General features: G+C 52.2%; 1 protein-coding gene and 1 long non-coding RNA gene across 2 annotated transcripts; both read left to right on the forward strand.

Moving 5' to 3' along the window:
* The first annotated feature begins 656 nt into the window (after positions 1-656).
* Positions 657-1,705, forward strand: LOC100600222 (putative uncharacterized protein C17orf82). The gene is given in 3 exon segments (XM_003278494.3): positions 657-789; positions 892-1,557; positions 1,560-1,705. Coding segments are annotated over 3 exon segments (945 nt in total).
* A 7,408-nt stretch (positions 1,706-9,113) lies between these two features.
* On the forward strand, positions 9,114-10,748 carry LOC115838371. Its single transcript, XR_004033381.1, has 3 exons — positions 9,114-9,125; positions 10,070-10,072; positions 10,648-10,748. It is a non-coding gene; the product is annotated as an uncharacterized LOC115838371 (long non-coding RNA).
* The last annotated feature ends 7,466 nt before the right edge of the window (positions 10,749-18,214 follow it).

Consider the following 18,214-nt stretch of genomic DNA (forward strand, 5'->3'; position numbering starts at 1 on the left):
CCTCTCATACTCCTAGAGGAGGGGCGAGTTTGCGTCCCGCGGCTTCTCAATTTCAGCAGGACATCAGGAGGGAGACGAAGAGTCGGCTGCAGGCCCGCGGCGGCCTACGTACAGGACTGCGGACACCAGGGGGCAGCACCGACCTAGGGTCGCAGGACGGGTGCGGGTGCGGGTGCGGGCATGGGCGTGGGGGAGGCGGGTGCCTGCGAAGGCCAGGCGGGGCGGCCCAGTCGCGGCCGTTTTTAGGCCGCATCGTTGCTGCAGCAACCCGGGTGGGGTGGGATGGGACTCCAGGGCCTCGAGATCCCCCACCCCACTCTCGCCGCCACCTCCCACCGCACATGTCCCCCTCCGAGTCGCCCACCCGGCGCTCCGCGGGGCCCCAGCTGGTAGCCTGAGTGCGACTGCGGGAACCCGCGCCCGGCGGCTGGGCCTTGTCCCAGACAAAGGCTAGGCCACTCCCATATCCAATTAAGCCACCCTCCTCCCAGGCCTCCCAGCCCTCATTGTCCCCGGGGTCGCCAATTAGCCTAGGCGCCCCTCGTACCCGCCGCTCCGGTGCCGCAAGGCCTCCTTAACCCTTCAGAGCCTGGCCCGGGTTCCTTGGACGGCAGAGCCGCCGGCACACGCGTGGCAGGAGGGCCTGTGCTGGGACGATGGCGATACCTGCTGGCGGCCTAGACTGTCGCCTCGGGCCCTCGCGTGTGGGGCGTGTGAGGTCTAAGAGGGAATTGTGCGTGTCGGTGTGGGGTGGCGCGTGCGATTCCCGGAGGAACTCGGAGATGGAGGGTGTGAGTGCGGGGGCTCCGAGAGACCCCTAGCGGCTAAGCCGCACAGATCCCAAGGCCCGGGGGACCTCATTTCCTCTCGGGTTAATCGGAATCTTCCGAGCCCTCAAGCCCTTCCTCCTCCACTCCCCCGCCGCTGCTGTGGAGAACCGGAGCCACCGGTGTGGCCTGGCCCTGCCCTCCCGAAGGGCGCAGCTCCCGGGCCCGCCTCCCCAGCCTGCCTTCCTCCGCTCTGGGAAGGACCCAAAATTCAGTCCCTCTTCCTCCCACTCCTTCGCTGTCCTTGGCCCCGAGGTGCGGAGCACCGGCGGTCAGGCGGGATCCCGCAGGAGGCCGAGTGCTCCATGCTCGCAGGACTGGGCGGCAGCGGAGGGAGCCCCCGCCCTCTTGGGAGGGAGCCCGGGCTCCGGGTCTCCTGGGCACCCTCCCGGGAGCGCCTTCGGGGTGGAGGCTGGTCGCCGGGCGCTGAATGTGTCCGAGCACGCCCGGGGCGGTTTTGCACTTGGACTTCCTTTTGGGCTCTCCGGAGGCGCATATCTGTTCCTCCTATTGGATGGGGCCGGGGACCCCGAACCCACTCCGGAAGCACCGATTTCCAGAGCTGACGGCCGCGCCTGGTTTCCCAGTGAGTCCTCTTGGCAGCTCCCGCAGCTCCCCGCCGGGAGCACGAGTGGGAGCGAACCCAGACCCCGCCCAGGCCTCGGGCCTCGGCAACTCCCCACAGGCCCACGAGATGGCGCTGCAGGCCAGGGCCCGGGCCGCGGCCTCACAGCCGCCTAGGGCGAGGGCGGGAGACAGACTGCGGACCCCGGCAAGCCGGGAACGGAGGCACAGCCACCCACACATGCAGAGCCGGGTCCGGAGCCCGGCACAGGCCGCCGAGGGACCGAGGGACTCCGGGGCTGCGGACACACTGAGCGGTGGGCTTGAGGCTCGGGGTGGGGCCTTCTACCCTGCTGCCGGAACCGCCCGGCAGCGCCAGCTCGGCGATCTTCCAGGCTGCTGCAGACCGCAACCTGTCCTCTTCTGCGCGCCCGCGGGGCTGGGCCCTCGCGTTCTCTCTGCGGGAAGTGAGCCGCCGGCCTCCTGGGCCTCTCCAGGAGGGGGCTGTGGCTGGGATCCGCAGCGCGCGGGGCGCACGGCCCTAGGAGCGCGGGGCCCACTCGACGGTGAGGACTTAGGGGCGGGATAGGGGAAGGATCGGCGGCGATCCAGCGCTCCTCCAGAGGAGAGGGCCCCCTCGGCTCCGACCCGCCCTCCTCACCACCCTCACCCGGCTCTTCAGGGCGGGGTCTTCAGGGTTGAGGGCAGGATGTGCCCTGTGGAGCTGCTCACCTAAGTTCCTGCCTCCGTAGGGGAGGCTTTGAGCTGCGTTATTCCAGCGGGAGGTGGTGGGGACTGGGGAGGGCCCAGGGGTCAGCCTGAGAATCTCGCCCTTGGTTTAAAAGCCACCAGTGCTCTGGGTCAGGTCTGAATAGGAGGAGGCTGGGGATGTAAGACCCGTTGGCTGGGGAATGCCGGAGTTGGAGGGGGTGGGACTTAGAAGCCTGTTTCCAGCTGACCCTTTATGTCCCCAGATGAGCTCTGGCACCCTCAGAGATTAACCCTACACACGTCTCCTAAGGGCACACGGCTAGAAAGCAGCCCGGTTAACACCAGTCGAGGATCATTTCCACTGCGATACAGTCACCGGTTGGGTGATGGGACCCAGGCCAGATGTTGTCCCTGCACTGGGCTCTCAGCTCTTTTCTCTTTCAAAGTACAGTGTAGCAGAGAATAGGACCAAATCTTTGGTGATTTAATAATTATCTACATGCTTATCTATGGCTGAAGCAGCTGCTTGGTAGGAAACTGGACAGGAGGTAGGTAGGTACAAGGTCGAACTCTGCCGCTAGAGCTGTGAGTGCTCTTCGAAAATGTGACTTTATTCTCTGGGCTGCAGAAGCCTCATCTGCAAAATAAGTAGTTTGGACTAAAATCAAGTTGATCTGCAAATGGCCAATTGACCTGGGTCCAGTTTCCCCTCCGTCCCGCCCCCAGCCTCAACTGCTTCAGAGAAGAGCCGCGTTCCCATTTAATGCTTGAGGAACCTGAGCCAGAAGGATAGGCGGAATCACAGACCTTGAGGACCTTGGCCAAGATTCTTGGGGTGGGAGACTGGGTTGGTGGCCTCGATGAATTCCCAATTAGGAAATTGCATTCTAGGTCCCGGCTGCCTCCGTTCCCTGTGGGGTGAAGTTGTCAGTCACAGCTTAGCCTTCCACCTCGAACAAGCTGCTTTTGGAGAGACGCAGACTAGGGGGTTGTGGGCGGGGGGCGGGGGTGACTTTGGTGCCCAGCACTACAATTTGTTGACTGTGTGTGACTTCTCTCCAAAGAGAGACTCCAAAGAGAGAAAGGGATACCAATGAAGGCCATTCAGGCACCCATGTTTAAGGGGGTCCCTCAGGCTAATTTCTTACTTGCGAGGAAGCCTTCATGGCAGTTAATGCGCTTTCACATGTGGCCTCTCCCGGACCCTCACTGGCTGGGTGGAGACTATGAGTCCCCGTTTCACAGACGTGACATTGGGGTTCAGAGAAATGAAGCGAGGTGCCCAAGGCCATCCAGTAAATAAAGGATGGAGCTCTTTCACAATCCCTTGGGCCTGGCCCTTGGAAACTTTCGCTGATGAAGTGATGATGGGTGAGAGTCAGGCTTGCAGCAGGAAAAGGGCAAACGGGGCAGGGGAGGGAGTGCCCGGATGTCCTGGCCAGGAGGTGTGTCCGTGGGAGAAGCAGCCTGGCTCAGAGCCCAAGTCCAGCAGGCCGGGGGGAGGGTGGCCTCATGGCTCCAGTCAGCCCAGCTGGGCCTGCAAGGACCCCTGGTCGGGGCAGGGGCTTCTCAGCGTAAAACCCTAACAGGGGCGTTGAGAGGATTACCCGAGAGGGGGGTGCGTCCTGTGCTTAGCTGAGGGCGTGGCTCATGTTCGCTGTCAATATTATTTATTTCTCTGCCAAAGAGAACAAGCAGGATGTCCTCCAGCTCCATGGTGCCTACTCCTCAGCCCGACAGAAGCAGCTGTGGAACAGCCACTGTGTGCTTAACATACACGCAGACATTTGATTGAATTCTCAGCACTGCGTGGCTGGTATGATTATCTCCATTTTACAGAGGAGAAAATGGCCCAAGGTCATAGAGTGTCTAAGAAGCAGGTCACAGGGCCACACCAGGCTCTGGCTGACCCCAGGCCTGTGTCCTTTCCTGGAGCCTGGCGTTCCTGCTCCACACCCCTGGGCCACAAAATCCCCCTGGCTTTTGGCTCAGCCCTGTGGCGGGCTGTCCTGGGACTGGTTTACGTTTAGCCCTGGACTGGCTGGTCAGTTCATTCATCCAGCTCCCACTCTGGGTCTTATTTATTTCTTTCTTGGGGGGCTGTCCAACACTGCCATGCTTTGGCTGCCCATAACTGTCCCCGTTTGCCCATGACAGTTCTGGTTTGAGTACTGGCATTCTGAGTTCTGGGAGACCCTCAGTTCTGAGCAAGTCACCCAATAGGTCACCCTGCCAACCCCACACACATACCCCTACACTGGGCCAGGAGACCCACCAATGGGTGAAACAGACACCAGCGCCCCCATTGAGGGAGCCAATGATCTGGTAGAAGATAGAGACATTCAAGGAATATATCCCTTCCCAAGAGAAGACACGGCAGTGCATAGGGGTGGGGTGGGAAAAGGCTTAGCCCCAGCAAACTGGGGGCAGAGCGGAGCCGCAGAGCCTCAGAGAGGCTGGGGAGCCGGCAACTGGCCTGGTTTCTCCAAGGAAACTACCCCACCAAGCATCTTCACATGGGCATATCTCTGTGTGTTCGTGTGTGTGTGTGTCTGTGTGGTAGGTGCATGTGTATGTGCATAACACGTGGCAGGAGTGCCGAAAGCCCTTGCTGGATGAGTGAATGAAGTGCACCTGGTCCCTCCAGGATAGCCCCCCACCCCCAGGTTCTGGGCCAGAGGCCCCTCCTCCAAGTACACTTCAGTCCCCTGCGGAGAGCTCCAGAGGGCTTCGGGTCTCCCCAACCAGGCCTCCTCTGTCTCCTGGGGAACTGAGGCCCAGGGAGTGTGTATGTTTTGCCTGAGGACTTGCCTCTGCAGGAGAAAGTTCCAGGCCATCCACAGACACTCCCAGCCCTCAAACCTTGCTTTCCAGCTGTGCCAGTGATTCTCTGCTCCCTAAGGGTCTGGAAACTTCTGGATTCTGGAGCAACAACCTTTTTCCCCAAGGCCAGGGCAGACCTCTCTATCTGAGTCCCTTGGGGAAGCTCTTAGCATGTTTGCCCCCACAATCTTTCTTGTGGCGCAGACAGCTTTCCTGAAATGCAGCTGAGATGAAGTCACTGCCCTGGTTAAAGCCTCCCAAAGCCTTCCCTTGCTCTTGGGGTCAAGCCCAGCCTCCTTAGCCTGGCACTGGGGCCTGTGTGAGTCCTGCCTACTAGCCCCCCTTCCCAGGACTCCACCCCCACTGCCCACCTCTAGGCTAATCTTGCTGGCCTTATCTTGGCCTCTGCATATGCACATGCTTTTTCCTGGGGTTGGAGTGCTCTTCCTGCCTTCCTCCGAAAAACTCAGCCCACTAGCTCCTTCTCCAGGGAGCTGCTTCTCTGCCTTCTTCCTCCTGAGTTGGGTGCCCACTCACGCCCTGTTTCGTGTTGGTAGTCAACGAATGTATGGACTTGGGCAAGTTACCCCTCCTCCATCACCGCTGCAAAGTGGGGATACCAGCATCTGCTCATGGTGGTTCATAGTGGGGCCGGCCAGGAGCCTGGACCAGTGAGTGATGGTTCCCGTCCCTTTGGGGGACCGTAAGGGCGGCTGAGGATGGGGCCTGGGGGCTCTCTGCTAGTGGGGACATTCCCCTCAGCCCAGCGCGGCGGCCAGGGTTGGGCCTGCCCCCTTCCCCTCCTGGAGGCCAGGCGCGGGCCGAGGAGACCCTGCCTTAATGTGCCCTAAACCTGGGGGGTTTAGACTAGAGGGGTGCGTGCTGGGTGTCTGCAGATGAAAGGCGACGAAATCCTGAGGCCAATCAGCCTCCGTGCGCACGCGCGCTGGTGACACCTCCTCCCTCTCCCAGGGAAGCGCGGCCAGGGGAGGGGCGTTTCTTGCCGCAGGACGGTTGCTGGTGACCCGGCCGGATTACTGTCATCTGTGGACTGCCTGCGCTGTCCGGGCAGTGGCTCCCTCCTACCACTAGGTGGGGATCTGGAGTCGTTCAAACCAGGAGTCCGGGGCTTGGGTTCAGGCCTGGAGTCCCTCGCCCTCCTGCTGCCAGCCAGGATTTCCCAGCCTGCCTGACTGCTGCCTCCCAGACACTGGGCCCGCGCCTTGTGCCTCCACTCTCATTTCTCGCTAGGTCCCGCTGCCAAGGAATAACATTGAGGGAAATGAATGAGAACACGGATTGTGCAGCCAGAGAGGCCTGGGTTCAAATCCCAGCTACACCTTTAGTTCTGGGGATTTGGCTCGTTGGGCCTCCACTTTTCTCATCTCTAAAGTAGACTCGTCTACTTATTCTGCAAAGGGCAAGAGGAAATGTGGCTGCCCTGATCGCCACCCGGAGTGGGGGGAATGGACAGTGTTCTGTGTCATCTGATCCCTCCCATAGGACAGCTAACCTGGACAGCGCCTATGTTCCAAGACTTCCTCATGCTCCTTTCTCACTCATAGAAACTTACCTGTTCCGGGGCTCTCTCCCTGGGGACCTTGCTGGGAGAGAGGGGCCCATCTGACTTAATGCACTGCCTTTCCAGGTGCTGTGCTTGCAACTTCCATCTGAGCCAGAGTGGGGGACCCATCTGGCCTGGGTCCCAGGGGCACCATTGCAGAGGCGCAGTTGTCCCCACCCCCCATGCCCATCACACAAGGGCCCTGCCTCTTCTTCCTCTATCAGGCTCTGGGCCAAGGCCGAGGGATAATTTCCCTTCTCCCCCAATCACAGGCAGGAAAACTGAGGTTCAGAGAACCCAGGACAGGTTCTATCAGTGGGGAAAAGGGAAGGTTTGGCCCAGGGAAAGGGAACATGGAGGTTGGGGTTGTTCCTTCTAAGTCACCAGTCTTGGCCTTGGTCATGTTGGCTCAGGTGTCCCCTTCTCCCATGCCTCGCTGATCTTTCCCCTGACATAGGAGGGATTTGTATGACAGTCCCCATCGGTTCAGACACCAGAAACTGCCGCGCCCAGAGGGAGCTGCCCTCCCTGACTCTCACCCCTTTGGGAGCCAGAGGTCTCTTCCCCAGGGTGGAAAGACAGAGGTTAAGAAGTGGTTAACTCTTCTTGCCTTCACATCACGACAACAAGTATGTGTTGAGCAATGGCTGCAGTGTCATGTGCTCCGCATCCCCCCTCTTTCTCTCACATGCTCTGGACTCCTTGCCATTTTTTCTTTCTTTTTAAAAATTGAGACCGGGCATGGTGGCTCATGCCTGTAATCTCAGCACTTTGGGAGGCCGAGGCAGGCGGATCACCTGAGGTCAGGAATTCGAGACCAGCCTGACCAATATGATGAAACCCTGTCTGTATTAAAAATACAAAAATTAGCCGGGCATGGTATCATGTGCATGTAATCCCAGCTACTCGGGAGGCTGAGGCAGGAGAATCGCTTTAACCCAGGAGGCGGAGGTCACAGTGAGCCGAGATTGCACCATTGCACTCCAGCCTGGGCAGCTAGAGTGAAACTCTGTCTCAAAAAAAATTTTTTTAAGGATATTATTTGCATAAAATGTACTATTAAAGGGTACAATTCGTTGGCTTTTTACTTTATTTACAAGACTGTGCAACAGTCACCACTGTCACTCCCCAGCCCTTGACAACCACCAATCCACTCTCTGTATCTGTGGATTTGCCCATTCTGGACATTTTATATCAATGGAATCATATACTCTGTGTTTTTTTTTTGTGACTGGCTTCTTCCACTTAGCCTAATGTTTTCAAGGCTTACCCATGTTGTAACACATATTGATACTTTCATTCTCTGTACAGCTGAATCATATTCCATTACCTGGTGATACCACGTTTTATTTATTCACCATCAGTTGATGGGCATTTGGGTTGTTTCCACATTTGACTATTATGAATAATGCTGCTATGGACATTGATGTACAAGTCTTTGTGTGAACATATGTTTTCATTTCTCTTGGGTATGTCTAGGAGTGGAATTGCTGGACCAAATAATAACTCTTAACATTTTTCCCCACCAGCATCCAAAGCAGTTAATGGTAACTTTTTTAGGAGCCACCAAGCTGTTTATCAAAGTGCCTGTACCATGGTCCCCTCCCACCAGCAATTCCTTGCCATTTCTTGAGTGTGCCAGACACACTCCTCCTTGGTCCCAGACTTCTTTCTTGGAGAGGCCATCGTTGGCCATCTGATGTAAAACAGGAGCCTACTTTCACTCCCTCCACTCCCTTCCTCCCTTCCTCTGTTTGGTTGTTGATACTGGACGTGCTGAGACTATTTTACTTACTTATTTTGTTTATTGCTTCCCCTCACTAGAATGGAGCTTTGTTCATTGTTCTATCATTGATCCTAGAATATGCCTGGCACATATAGGTGCTCAATCAATGTTTGTTGAGTAACATGAGTGAAGAAATGTAGGGTGCCATGCTGGGTACACAGGGCATAGCATGGTAAGATCTCATGGAAATGGACCAAGTGCTACCGAGGCCACAGGGAGGTAAACCGAGTGTCACTGAGGCCTCCTGCCTGGACATTTCTTCACCTACTGAGTCGGCCATGGGGGTTCAGGACCACTCATGCTCTCACCCTCATCAGACCAGCAGAGAAGAAGAACTGGGCCTCCTCCCTCAAACTAGGCAAGAGGTGGGGAAACAGGTTAGTTAGCCACATAGTCGTCATGACAGTTCTGTCTACTGGCTGGCACACTGTAGACAGTGCAATCACTGAGTGAAAGGATTTGAAGGGTGGCAATTGGAGAGGGTATTCAAGTGTGTCAGTGCCCTGCGTCAGCCTTGTCTGTCCCCATCCAGGTCTCAGTCTGCCTTGGAGACCCAGAGGTGAGAGCTGCTCGGCAGGGAAGGATGTTGGCCTTTTCCCATGCCAGGAGTGAGGGTCACAGTCTTGGCTGTCCAGCCAATCCAGCGGGTCTTTTATGGCTTCACCTCAGCTGGCCTCTGGACATATTAGTCAGGAATCCTTCAGTCATACGGACAGAAATCCAACTCAAGCTGAAGAAAAAGGGCAGTTTATTGGCAAGCACAGGACTTGGGAAGCGCAGGGGAGGGGCAGCTGGCCTTCAGAATGCTCGCTCTCTCTGTCTCTCTCTCTCTCTGCTTTCTCTCTCATTTGTTTTCTCTGTGTGTTGGCATCACTCTCTCCTACCACAGATGGGCTTCTTCATGTGGCAGGGGGCTTGGCTGCAGGCAGCTGTGGGTTACAGAAATCCAGCTTAGTGGCTTAAAAGGAAAGGAAATGGCTCTGCTGTTCTACTTAGAACAATCACAGGGAAACACTCGGATTGGCCCCCTGGGATCATATGCCCACCTCTCTCCTCCACCCATACAAACAACCCATTCTCCTTTGCCACTATTGTCAGTTGTGGCTACACCAGAAAACCAGGCTTGCTGGTCTCTCTGTCTTTCAAAATGCATGCAGACTGCCAAGAACTTCGCAATCTCTCTGTCTCTCTCTTTTTTTTTCTTTGAGACAGGGTCTGTCTCAATCTGTCATCCAGACTGGAGTGCAGTGGCATGATCACAGCTCATCATAGCCTCAACCTCCTGGGCTCAGGTGATCCTCCCACCTCAGCCTCCCAAGTAGCTGGGACTACAGGCACACTCCACTATGCCCAGCTATTTTTTTTTTTTTTTAATTTTGTAGAGACTGGACTTTCGCCATGTTTCCTAGGCTAGCCTCGAACTCTTCGGCTTAAGCAATCTTCCTGCCTGGGCCTCCCAAAGTGCTGGGATTACAGCCATAAGCCACTGCGCCTGGCCTCATTTCTCTTAATCCACACAACTGCTCTGGAGAAATATATACTGGTCAGGGCTCTTTTAGCTCCTACTGACAAAAGCCCAACTCAAAATAGGTTAAGCCGAAAAGGGAATGTATTACTCTACATAATTGATAAAAGCAGGAGCAGACTTCAGGCATAGCTGGTTCCAGGGAGTCAAGTAAGCCTGGGCTCTTCTTGGCTCCAGCTCTTAGCCAGACTTCCCTCTCTATTGGCTCAGCTCTCAGGTACATCCTACCCAAGCAGCAAGAAAAAATGACTAGGGCAGCCTAGGCTCAGATGGTCTTAGAGCCGTTATTCCCAGGGGAAAAGGGAGACTGCTTTCTGTGCATAGAGCAAACTATCTTGGGGGACTGGTTGGCTCCCATGAGGGTCCAATATCTACTCAGGGCACAGGACAACGATAACCATATTTGGCCAGGTCAGGTCATGTGCCCAGTCCTGCAGCAAGAGGATGAGACAGAGCTGTGAGGAGTAATGCCACTGGAGTAATGACAGGGCAGACTGATTGGATGTGGCCAGCTATATGACCTTCCCATTGCACAGATGAGGCTTGGAGACATAAGGTAACTTCCAGTACCATAGAGCTGGAGTCAGTCAGGATTCAAATGCACGTCTGTCATCTCTTCCCAGAAAACCACCCTGCCTCCTTTTAAAGTGCTGAGTTAAAACATCCCTTGAAGAAGTAGATTCCTGTTGACAGCCATATCATTCCCAGTACCCCTTGCAGCAACTGCCACAGAGAGGATTGCTTGGGAGGTGGGGTCGGCCGCACTCTCAGACAAGATCCTTTACCAGCTCTCCGTGGTTGAAAGAGTCTCTGGTCATTGACTCCAGGTGTCATCAATCCAAACAAGGTTTGATTTTTGGCAAGGGTGCCAAGATCATTCAGTGTGGGAAGGATAGTCTTTTCAACAAATGGTGTGGGAAAAACTGGGTGTCCACATGCAAAAGAATGAAGTTGAACCCTTACCTTACGTGATATACAAAATTAACCCCCAAATGCATCAAAGACCTAAACTTAAGAGCAAAAGCTATAAAACTCTCAGAAGAAATCACAGGAGGAAATCTTCATGACCTTGAATTTGGCAATGGTTTAAAAAATATGACTCTAAAAGCATAGATGACAAAAGAAAAAACAGATAAATTGAACTTCACAAAATTTAATTACTTTTGTGCACCCAAAGACACTATCAAGAAAGTAGAAATGCAACTCACAGAATGGAAAAAAGGATTTGTAAGTAATATATCTGATAAGAATTTAATATTAAAAATATATAATTTCTACAACTTAACAACAAAAAGAAAAATAACTCAATTACAAAATGGGCAAAGGACTTTGAATAGACACTTTTTCCAAAGAGGACATACAAGTGACCAGTAAGAACATGAAAAGGTGCTCAACATCATTAGTCATTAAGGAATTGCAAATCAAAACCACGAGATATCACTCCACACTTACCAGGATGGCTAGAATTTAAAAAAAGAGAGAGCGAGCCAGGAATGGCAGCACACAACTGTCATCCAATCTACTTGGGAGGCTGAGGAGGGAAAATCACTTAAGCCCAGGATTTATAATCTAGCCTGGGAAAGATAGTGAGACTACCATCTGTACTAGAAAGAAGAAAGAAAGAGAAAGAGAGAGAGAGAGGGAGGGAGGGAAGAAGGATGGAGGGAAGAGGGAAAGGGAGGGAAGAGAAGGGAAGGAGGAAAGAAAGTCCAAACAAATTGGCAAGGATGTGAAGGAAAAAAAAATTTTTTTTTTGAGACAAGGTCTCACTCTGTCGCCCAGGCAGGAGGGCAGTGGCGCAATTATACCTCACTACAGCCATAATCTCCTGGACTCAAGTGACTCTCTGCTTCAGCCTCCCAGGTAGCTGGCTTTATAGATGTGTACTACCACTCCTGGCTAATTTTGGATTTTTTGTAGACGAGGTCTCACTATGTTGCCCAGGCTGATCTCAAACTCCTGAACTCAAGTGATCCTCTTGTCTCAGCCTTGCAACATGCTGGGGTTACAGGTATGATCCACCACACCATCCCTGGATGTGGAGCGATTGGAACTCATGTACATTCTGTTGAAAATGTAAAATGGTGAAGTTTCTGTGGAAAACAGTATGGTGGTTCTCCAAAAAGCTAAACATAGAGTTACCACATGGTCCAGCAATTGCACTCTTAGGTATACACCCAAAGGCATTGAAAACGGACACTCAAGCAGATACTTGTACACCAGTATATACTGCAGCATTATCCACAGTAGCTGAAAGTTGAATACAATCTCAATGTCTGTTAACAGATGAATGGATAAACAAAATGTGGTATATACATTCAATGGAATATTATTCAGCCATACAAATGAGTGAAGTTCTGATACATGCTATTTGCTGTATATTGTATATACATGCTATAAAATATAGAGAAAACTTGAAATCATGATGGTAAAGTGAAATAAGCTAGACATAAAGGGACAAATATTGTATGATTGTGCTTTGCTGAAATATCTACAATAGGAAAAGTCATAGAAACGGAAAGGAGAGTAGAGGTTACCAGGGGCTGGGAGGAGAGGGTAATGAGGAGTTACTGCTTAATGAGTACAGAGTTTCCATTTGAAATGGTAAGAAGTTTCGGAAATAGATTGTGGTGATAGTTGCATAACAATGTGAATGTACTTTGCAGTCTCTACCTGCAAATCTATTTGCCCCACTACCAGTCATCTTCTACAATACATTCTGGGCAGGGCGCAGTGGCTCACGCCTGTAATCCCAGCACACTGGAAGGCCAAGGTAGGTGGATCATTTGAGGTCAGGAGTTTGAGACCAGCCTGGCCAACATGGTAAAACCCCGTCTCTATGAAAAATATAAAAATTAGCTGGACGTGGTGGTGGACACCTGTAATCCCAGCTACTCAGGAGGCTGAGGCAGGAGAATCACTTGAACCCAGGAGACAGAGGTTGCAGTGAGCCAAGATTGCGCCACTGCACTCCAGCCTGGGCAACAGAGGGAGACTGCATCTCAAAAATAAATAAAATAAAATAAAATAAAATAAAATAAAATAAAATCTGATCAGTCCAAGCTCCTCCTTCCCTCCCCCCGCCCCCAAAAAGAACCCTTTATGGTTCCCCATTGCCATTAGCTGAAGTTTTTAATATGGTTTACAAGGTCCTTCCCAAGCCTTATCTTTCCACAAGGCTTCACTTACCACTCCAGCACCACTACTCCTCAAACAGGCCTCTCTATGCCTATGTCTGTATTCTTCCTTTCTCCTGGATGCCTTTCCCACATTCTCTGTCTGAAGGATCCCATCCATATTCGTCTTTCATAGATAGCATCAGATCTCACCTCTCATGGAGACTTCCTCAAACAAGCCAGGATGAGTTGGTTGATCCTTCTTTTGTACTCTCTTCACACTCAGTAAGGACTTAAGATTATAGCCCTGAGCACATTTTATTATGGCGTTTGTTTACAAGTCTGTCTTCTTCACTGGACTGGGAGCTCCTCTAAAGTAGGCCCTGAGCTTTCCTCGGCTTTATTGCCCTAGTGCTTAGCATTGTGCCTAGCATGTGGTGTTTGGTGAATTTTAAGTGAGCTGTACAGATGAGGAAACTGAAGCCCAAAGAGAACAAGTTGCACACTTAGAATGAGCAACCTCCCTAATGGCAATCAAGTTGGAGAGATAGTTGTGATCAATCAGATTGGGCTTTGTAATCATCTAGGCAATTGCTAAAGACTGGAAGTAAAGGGTGGTCACCAGCTATCTCCCGTTGCACTTTGAGAAAATAAGGCTTAACAGGCTCAAACTCAAATGGTCAAGAGGGATTTAAGTTAAAGAAGAGAAAGACCTTCTTGTTCCTGGGTCTGGTAGACAAAAAAGTGAGCTGACTCAGAACGTTTGTGAACTTTTTGCCTCTGGAGGCTTTTACAAACAAGATAGACCTTATTATCAGGGCTGAGTCGAAAGTCCTGTTAGAGGCGGACAAATGGCTGAGCTGACGTCTGAAGAAGCTGCCTCTTGAGGAAGCCCTTGAAGGGCCGAGGAACCACTGAGAAGACTTCAGTTCCCAGGGAGGTCAAGGATGCTTGGGGGAGGGGGAGACAGAGGAGGGAGCCCTTCCTAATTAAGCCTCTACCCACGAGTGAATGTGAGGCTAATAAGGCGGCCCCATTCCAGGGCACCTCCACACCCAGCCAGCCGGTCTGCCTGTTTATTGCCCTTATGGAGATCATTAATGCCTCCTGACACTGGGGTCACTCCTGGGGTCAATCCCGGAGCCCGTTCTGGAAAACAAGGGGAAATGAACTTCCCAGCACATGTGGCTCAGCCTTGGCAAGGAGGGGGACTCTGGTCACCCCACACCTCAGCTCTGGGAGAGATCAGCACTCCAGGCAGTCAGACCCCCCAAAACAATTCCTTCTGCCCATGCTGGACTCGGGGGGGTGGTCCTGGGGAAAGGCGAGGTGGAGGCCCTTGTCTGGGCTGGGACAACCCCCACTGAGGCTGTCCCAACCGACAGACAGACACTAATCCCCTGGCGACGGACTGGGCTGATGTCTGGGAGCTGCAGCTGCAGCTCAACAGGGGCCAGGCTGCCGGCCACAGGTGGCGGGAAGGCGCAGGCCTGGTGGCCACGTGGGCGCGAGCTTGGGCCTCGGCCCCACCCTCACCCGCTTCCCCCTCGTTGATTGGGCCCCTTCCCCCTCCGGAATCCAAGATGGTGCAGGGGGGCGGGCTTCCAGGGCAATCGGAGCTTCAATTGGTGGAATGCAGGCCCTTTAAGCTGAAGGACAGCCTCAGTGGCCACTCAGGAAGCTCCTGCTAGTGATGCTGGTGGGCGCTCAGCCACCTTACCTCGCACTTAAAACAGCCGAGGTGACCTCAGGAATCGGTCTCCCGCAGGCTGGCGAGAGCCACAGTGAGAACGAGGAAGCTCCAGACGGCCTCTGGGCAGTCCCCTTACCAGCCTGGGGCGTCTTCCTCGATAATGGAACTGAGAATCAGTCCCTACCTGCACGGCAAGAAGACGGGAAAACCTCCAACTACCTTGGAGGAAATCAATAGGATTACGAGGTTAATGCCAGAGCAGGCTGAGTGACAGTTACCAAATAAATGATCTTGGGAGGACATGGCTGAGGTTAAACGAGGCCCAGTAAATAAAGGAACGTGTTCAAAGGAGAAACTTCAGAAAATGCAAGGACGCCGGAGGTGGGGGGTGGTGGTCGGGCCTAGGGACTCCTTCCTGTCCTCTCGTCGGGGGCCTGTTGAATCTCCCAGAAGAGCCACAGCCCCGGGCCTGCCTTTCGCAACCTGCAGACTCGGGTCTGCACCCTGTTCCGTGCCAGTGTTGGCATAGCTCCAGGGCACAGCACTCCTTGGACAGCTGCATCCCCCCGGCTTTGGAGACGGAACGAGGGAATGGAAAGTCTTACTGTGGAGGCCTGACCAGTTAACAGAGCCCCAGCGTGCCTCTGACTCCTTAGAGAAAGGACCAACTGCAGCAAGAGGGGTTGAAGCTAGATGTGAGGAGGCACTTCCCAGATTGATGGACAGAGCTTATGGGCCTTGGAGGCAAGGAAGTTTCCCGTAGGCCTTCAGCTGAATGTCTTTTCTTCATGAAATCTGCTAGAGAACGGTTTTGGTGACTGAGCAGTAAGCAAAGTCCCTTCTCCAATTTCTTCCAAATCTTCCCACTGATGCCCACATCAAGCCTCCTTCCATTCCGTTTTCTACTGTGCCTGCCCCTTTAGAATTGGGGATTGAAAAACCCAAGCACAGAGAGCAGCTCTGGGTGAGTGGGGCCGGAGGCAGATGGGGGATGTTTGAGGAAGAGGGCAGCAGGGAGAAGAGGGCCTTGGTGACATGGGATGGGGGCACTCAGGAAGCTCCAGGACACGCTCCTTGGGACGGCAATTGGAAAAGAGGCTTGAGCTTGGTACAGACTGCTAGAATGGCCCTGTGATGTGGGGAAGGAGCGGAAGGCACCAAGGACGTGCCTTTTGTTGGAGTTTCATTCAGCTTTGTTGCCATGAGTCATTTGGCTTTGTGTTTATATAGTGCCTTCATAGTAATAAATCAGACTCAAGGAAGGAGAGAGAATGGTGTTCTGAGCCCCTGGTGCAACCCTGTGGTGTGTCCCTCCATACCCAGGGCTGGATTGCCTCTGGGGCAGTAGGTCTGTGGCCAAGTAAGTGGGGTGTGGGGTAGGAGCAGAGGGTTCTTTGCCTGGTGGCCTGTTATAAAGGATTTTAGTCCAGATGAAAGTACAATTTTCCTTATCGTCACTTGTTTCTGATGTAGTCAAGAATTTCCCTTTTTAAAAATTTGTATTTTATAGAGATAGGGTCTTTTTGTTGTTGTTGTTTGTTGTTTGTTCGTTTGTTTTTTGAGACGGAGTCTCACTCTGTCACCCAGGCTGGAGTGCAGTGGCGCAATCTCAGCTCACTGCAACCTCTGCCTCCCGGGTTTAAGCGATACTCCTGCCTCAGCTCCCAAGTAGCTGGGATTACAGGCGTGCACCACCATACCCGGCCAATTTTTATATTTTCAGTAGACACAGGGTTTCACCATGTTGGCAAGGCTGGTCTCCAAATCCTGACCTCAAGTGATCCACCTGCTTCAGCCTCCCAAAGTGTTGGTATTACAGGTGTTAGCCACTGCGCCCGGTGGAGATAGGGTCTTGCTATTAAATATATTGCTCAGGCTGGTCTTGAACTCCTGGGCTCAAGCAATTCTCCCACCTCAGCCTCCCAAAGTGCTGGGATTACAGGCCTGAGCCATTGTGCTGGCCTAATTTGCCTTTTTTGTCCAAGGCTGTGTTCTCAGCTAGAAAGGGCCATCAACACCATCTTTGCACATGAAAAGCTTGCAGCAGAGTCTGTGTGTACAACGCTCTTCATTCCGTTAGCAATGTGTCCTGGTGAATGAGCACCCTACTCCTGGGGTCCTGCTGGCTTTCTTCCAGCAGCTAACGTGGTAGGAGTCTGCAGGAGACAGAGAACGATGTTCTTAGGAACATCAAGGATACTGGAAGTGCCCTCTCTTGGAAATCTGAAGAGAGAGATGATTAAGTTTTTGGTCCCTGGGTGACTATTTTATTTTTTAGCAAATGAACAATAATAATAATGAATAGGTTACGATCTTGGGTTCTTGAGCACTATAGGTCCAATAACCTCTTTACTTACTGTGAGACCTTGGTCAAGTCCTATTTATAATGATACCTGTATTTGAGTGTTACCATGTGCCAGGCACTATACATGTTACTCTTAACACCAACAAAGTGAAGGAGGCCGTGTTATCCCTGTTTAACAAATAAAACCTGCTTAGGTTAAGAGACTGGAGAGCAGTTTACTTAAAAGCATAGGCAGTAAAGATTCAAACTAGTTTGGCTTTAAATCTTGACTTCATTTCCTGGTTGTATGACATTGGGCAAATTATGTGACCTCAATTTCTTCATCTGTAAAATTGGGTTTATGATAGTAACCACCTGATAAGGTAGTGAGGCTGAAATGAGATAATGTGCATAAAGTTCTTAGAATTCTGCCAGGCACATTGTAGGTGTTTGATAAATGTTAGCTATAATTGTGAGCCCTCAAAGCACTTTTATCTGTGTGCTATCACTTCATCCTTTCTACTACCCTGTGAGGTAGCTGTTGGTATTAAATTCATTTATAGATGAGGAAGCAGAGCCTTAAAACTCTGCTCTAGCCTTAAAACTCTGACCTAGAACATGCCGTAGACCTGAATTCAGGCCTTTAAACTTCAAATTCCAAGCGTTTTCTGATACTCTCCCATTCTTGAATTCTAATTTATTTTAGCCCCTCATTCGGAAATATCCCCAAGGAGCCAAATTTAAAGCCAAATTTGGATTATCTGTGCTTAGGAAGAATGCAAAGGAGAAAGGGAAAAAAGGGAAGCGTTGAACAATTAAATAATATCTCTGATTTAGGAATTTTTTTCACCTAGCACAACCCTAGGAGATATACCTTCCTCTGGTAGTGAAATAAGCATATATTTCAGAGAAGTCTTACTGGAGGAAATGGAAGGAAGTGAGGATTCAGGAGCATGTAGTGTAAGGACGGGGGAGGGGAAAGCTGACCTTCTACAGAAAATCCACCAAAGAAAAAGGTCTCTGGATCAGGAGGTCTAGATTGCTCAGGCTATGCAAAACCCAGACTTGATCATTCATTCCTTACCTCTGTAGTGTCTCAAATGAGAGTTAAAGGAGGGATCCATCTGTGCTGTTGGTGAATCACTGTCTCTGCCCTCAGTCCCAAAGGGGCTCAGACCACTCTGCCTCACCCAGCTCAGAGATCAAGGCAGCCCAGTCCTCAGTTCCTTCTACCTGGAAGTTTCTGGTTCTCCCTGATGGGAGAAGGCCTGGGAGAGCAGGGTGAGAGGTCAGGTGAGCAGACCTGCATCTGTGGTGTGAG

Source organism: Nomascus leucogenys, chromosome 14, assembly GCF_006542625.1.
Source record: "Nomascus leucogenys isolate Asia chromosome 14, Asia_NLE_v1, whole genome shotgun sequence".
NCBI lineage: Eukaryota > Metazoa > Chordata > Mammalia > Primates > Hylobatidae > Nomascus > Nomascus leucogenys.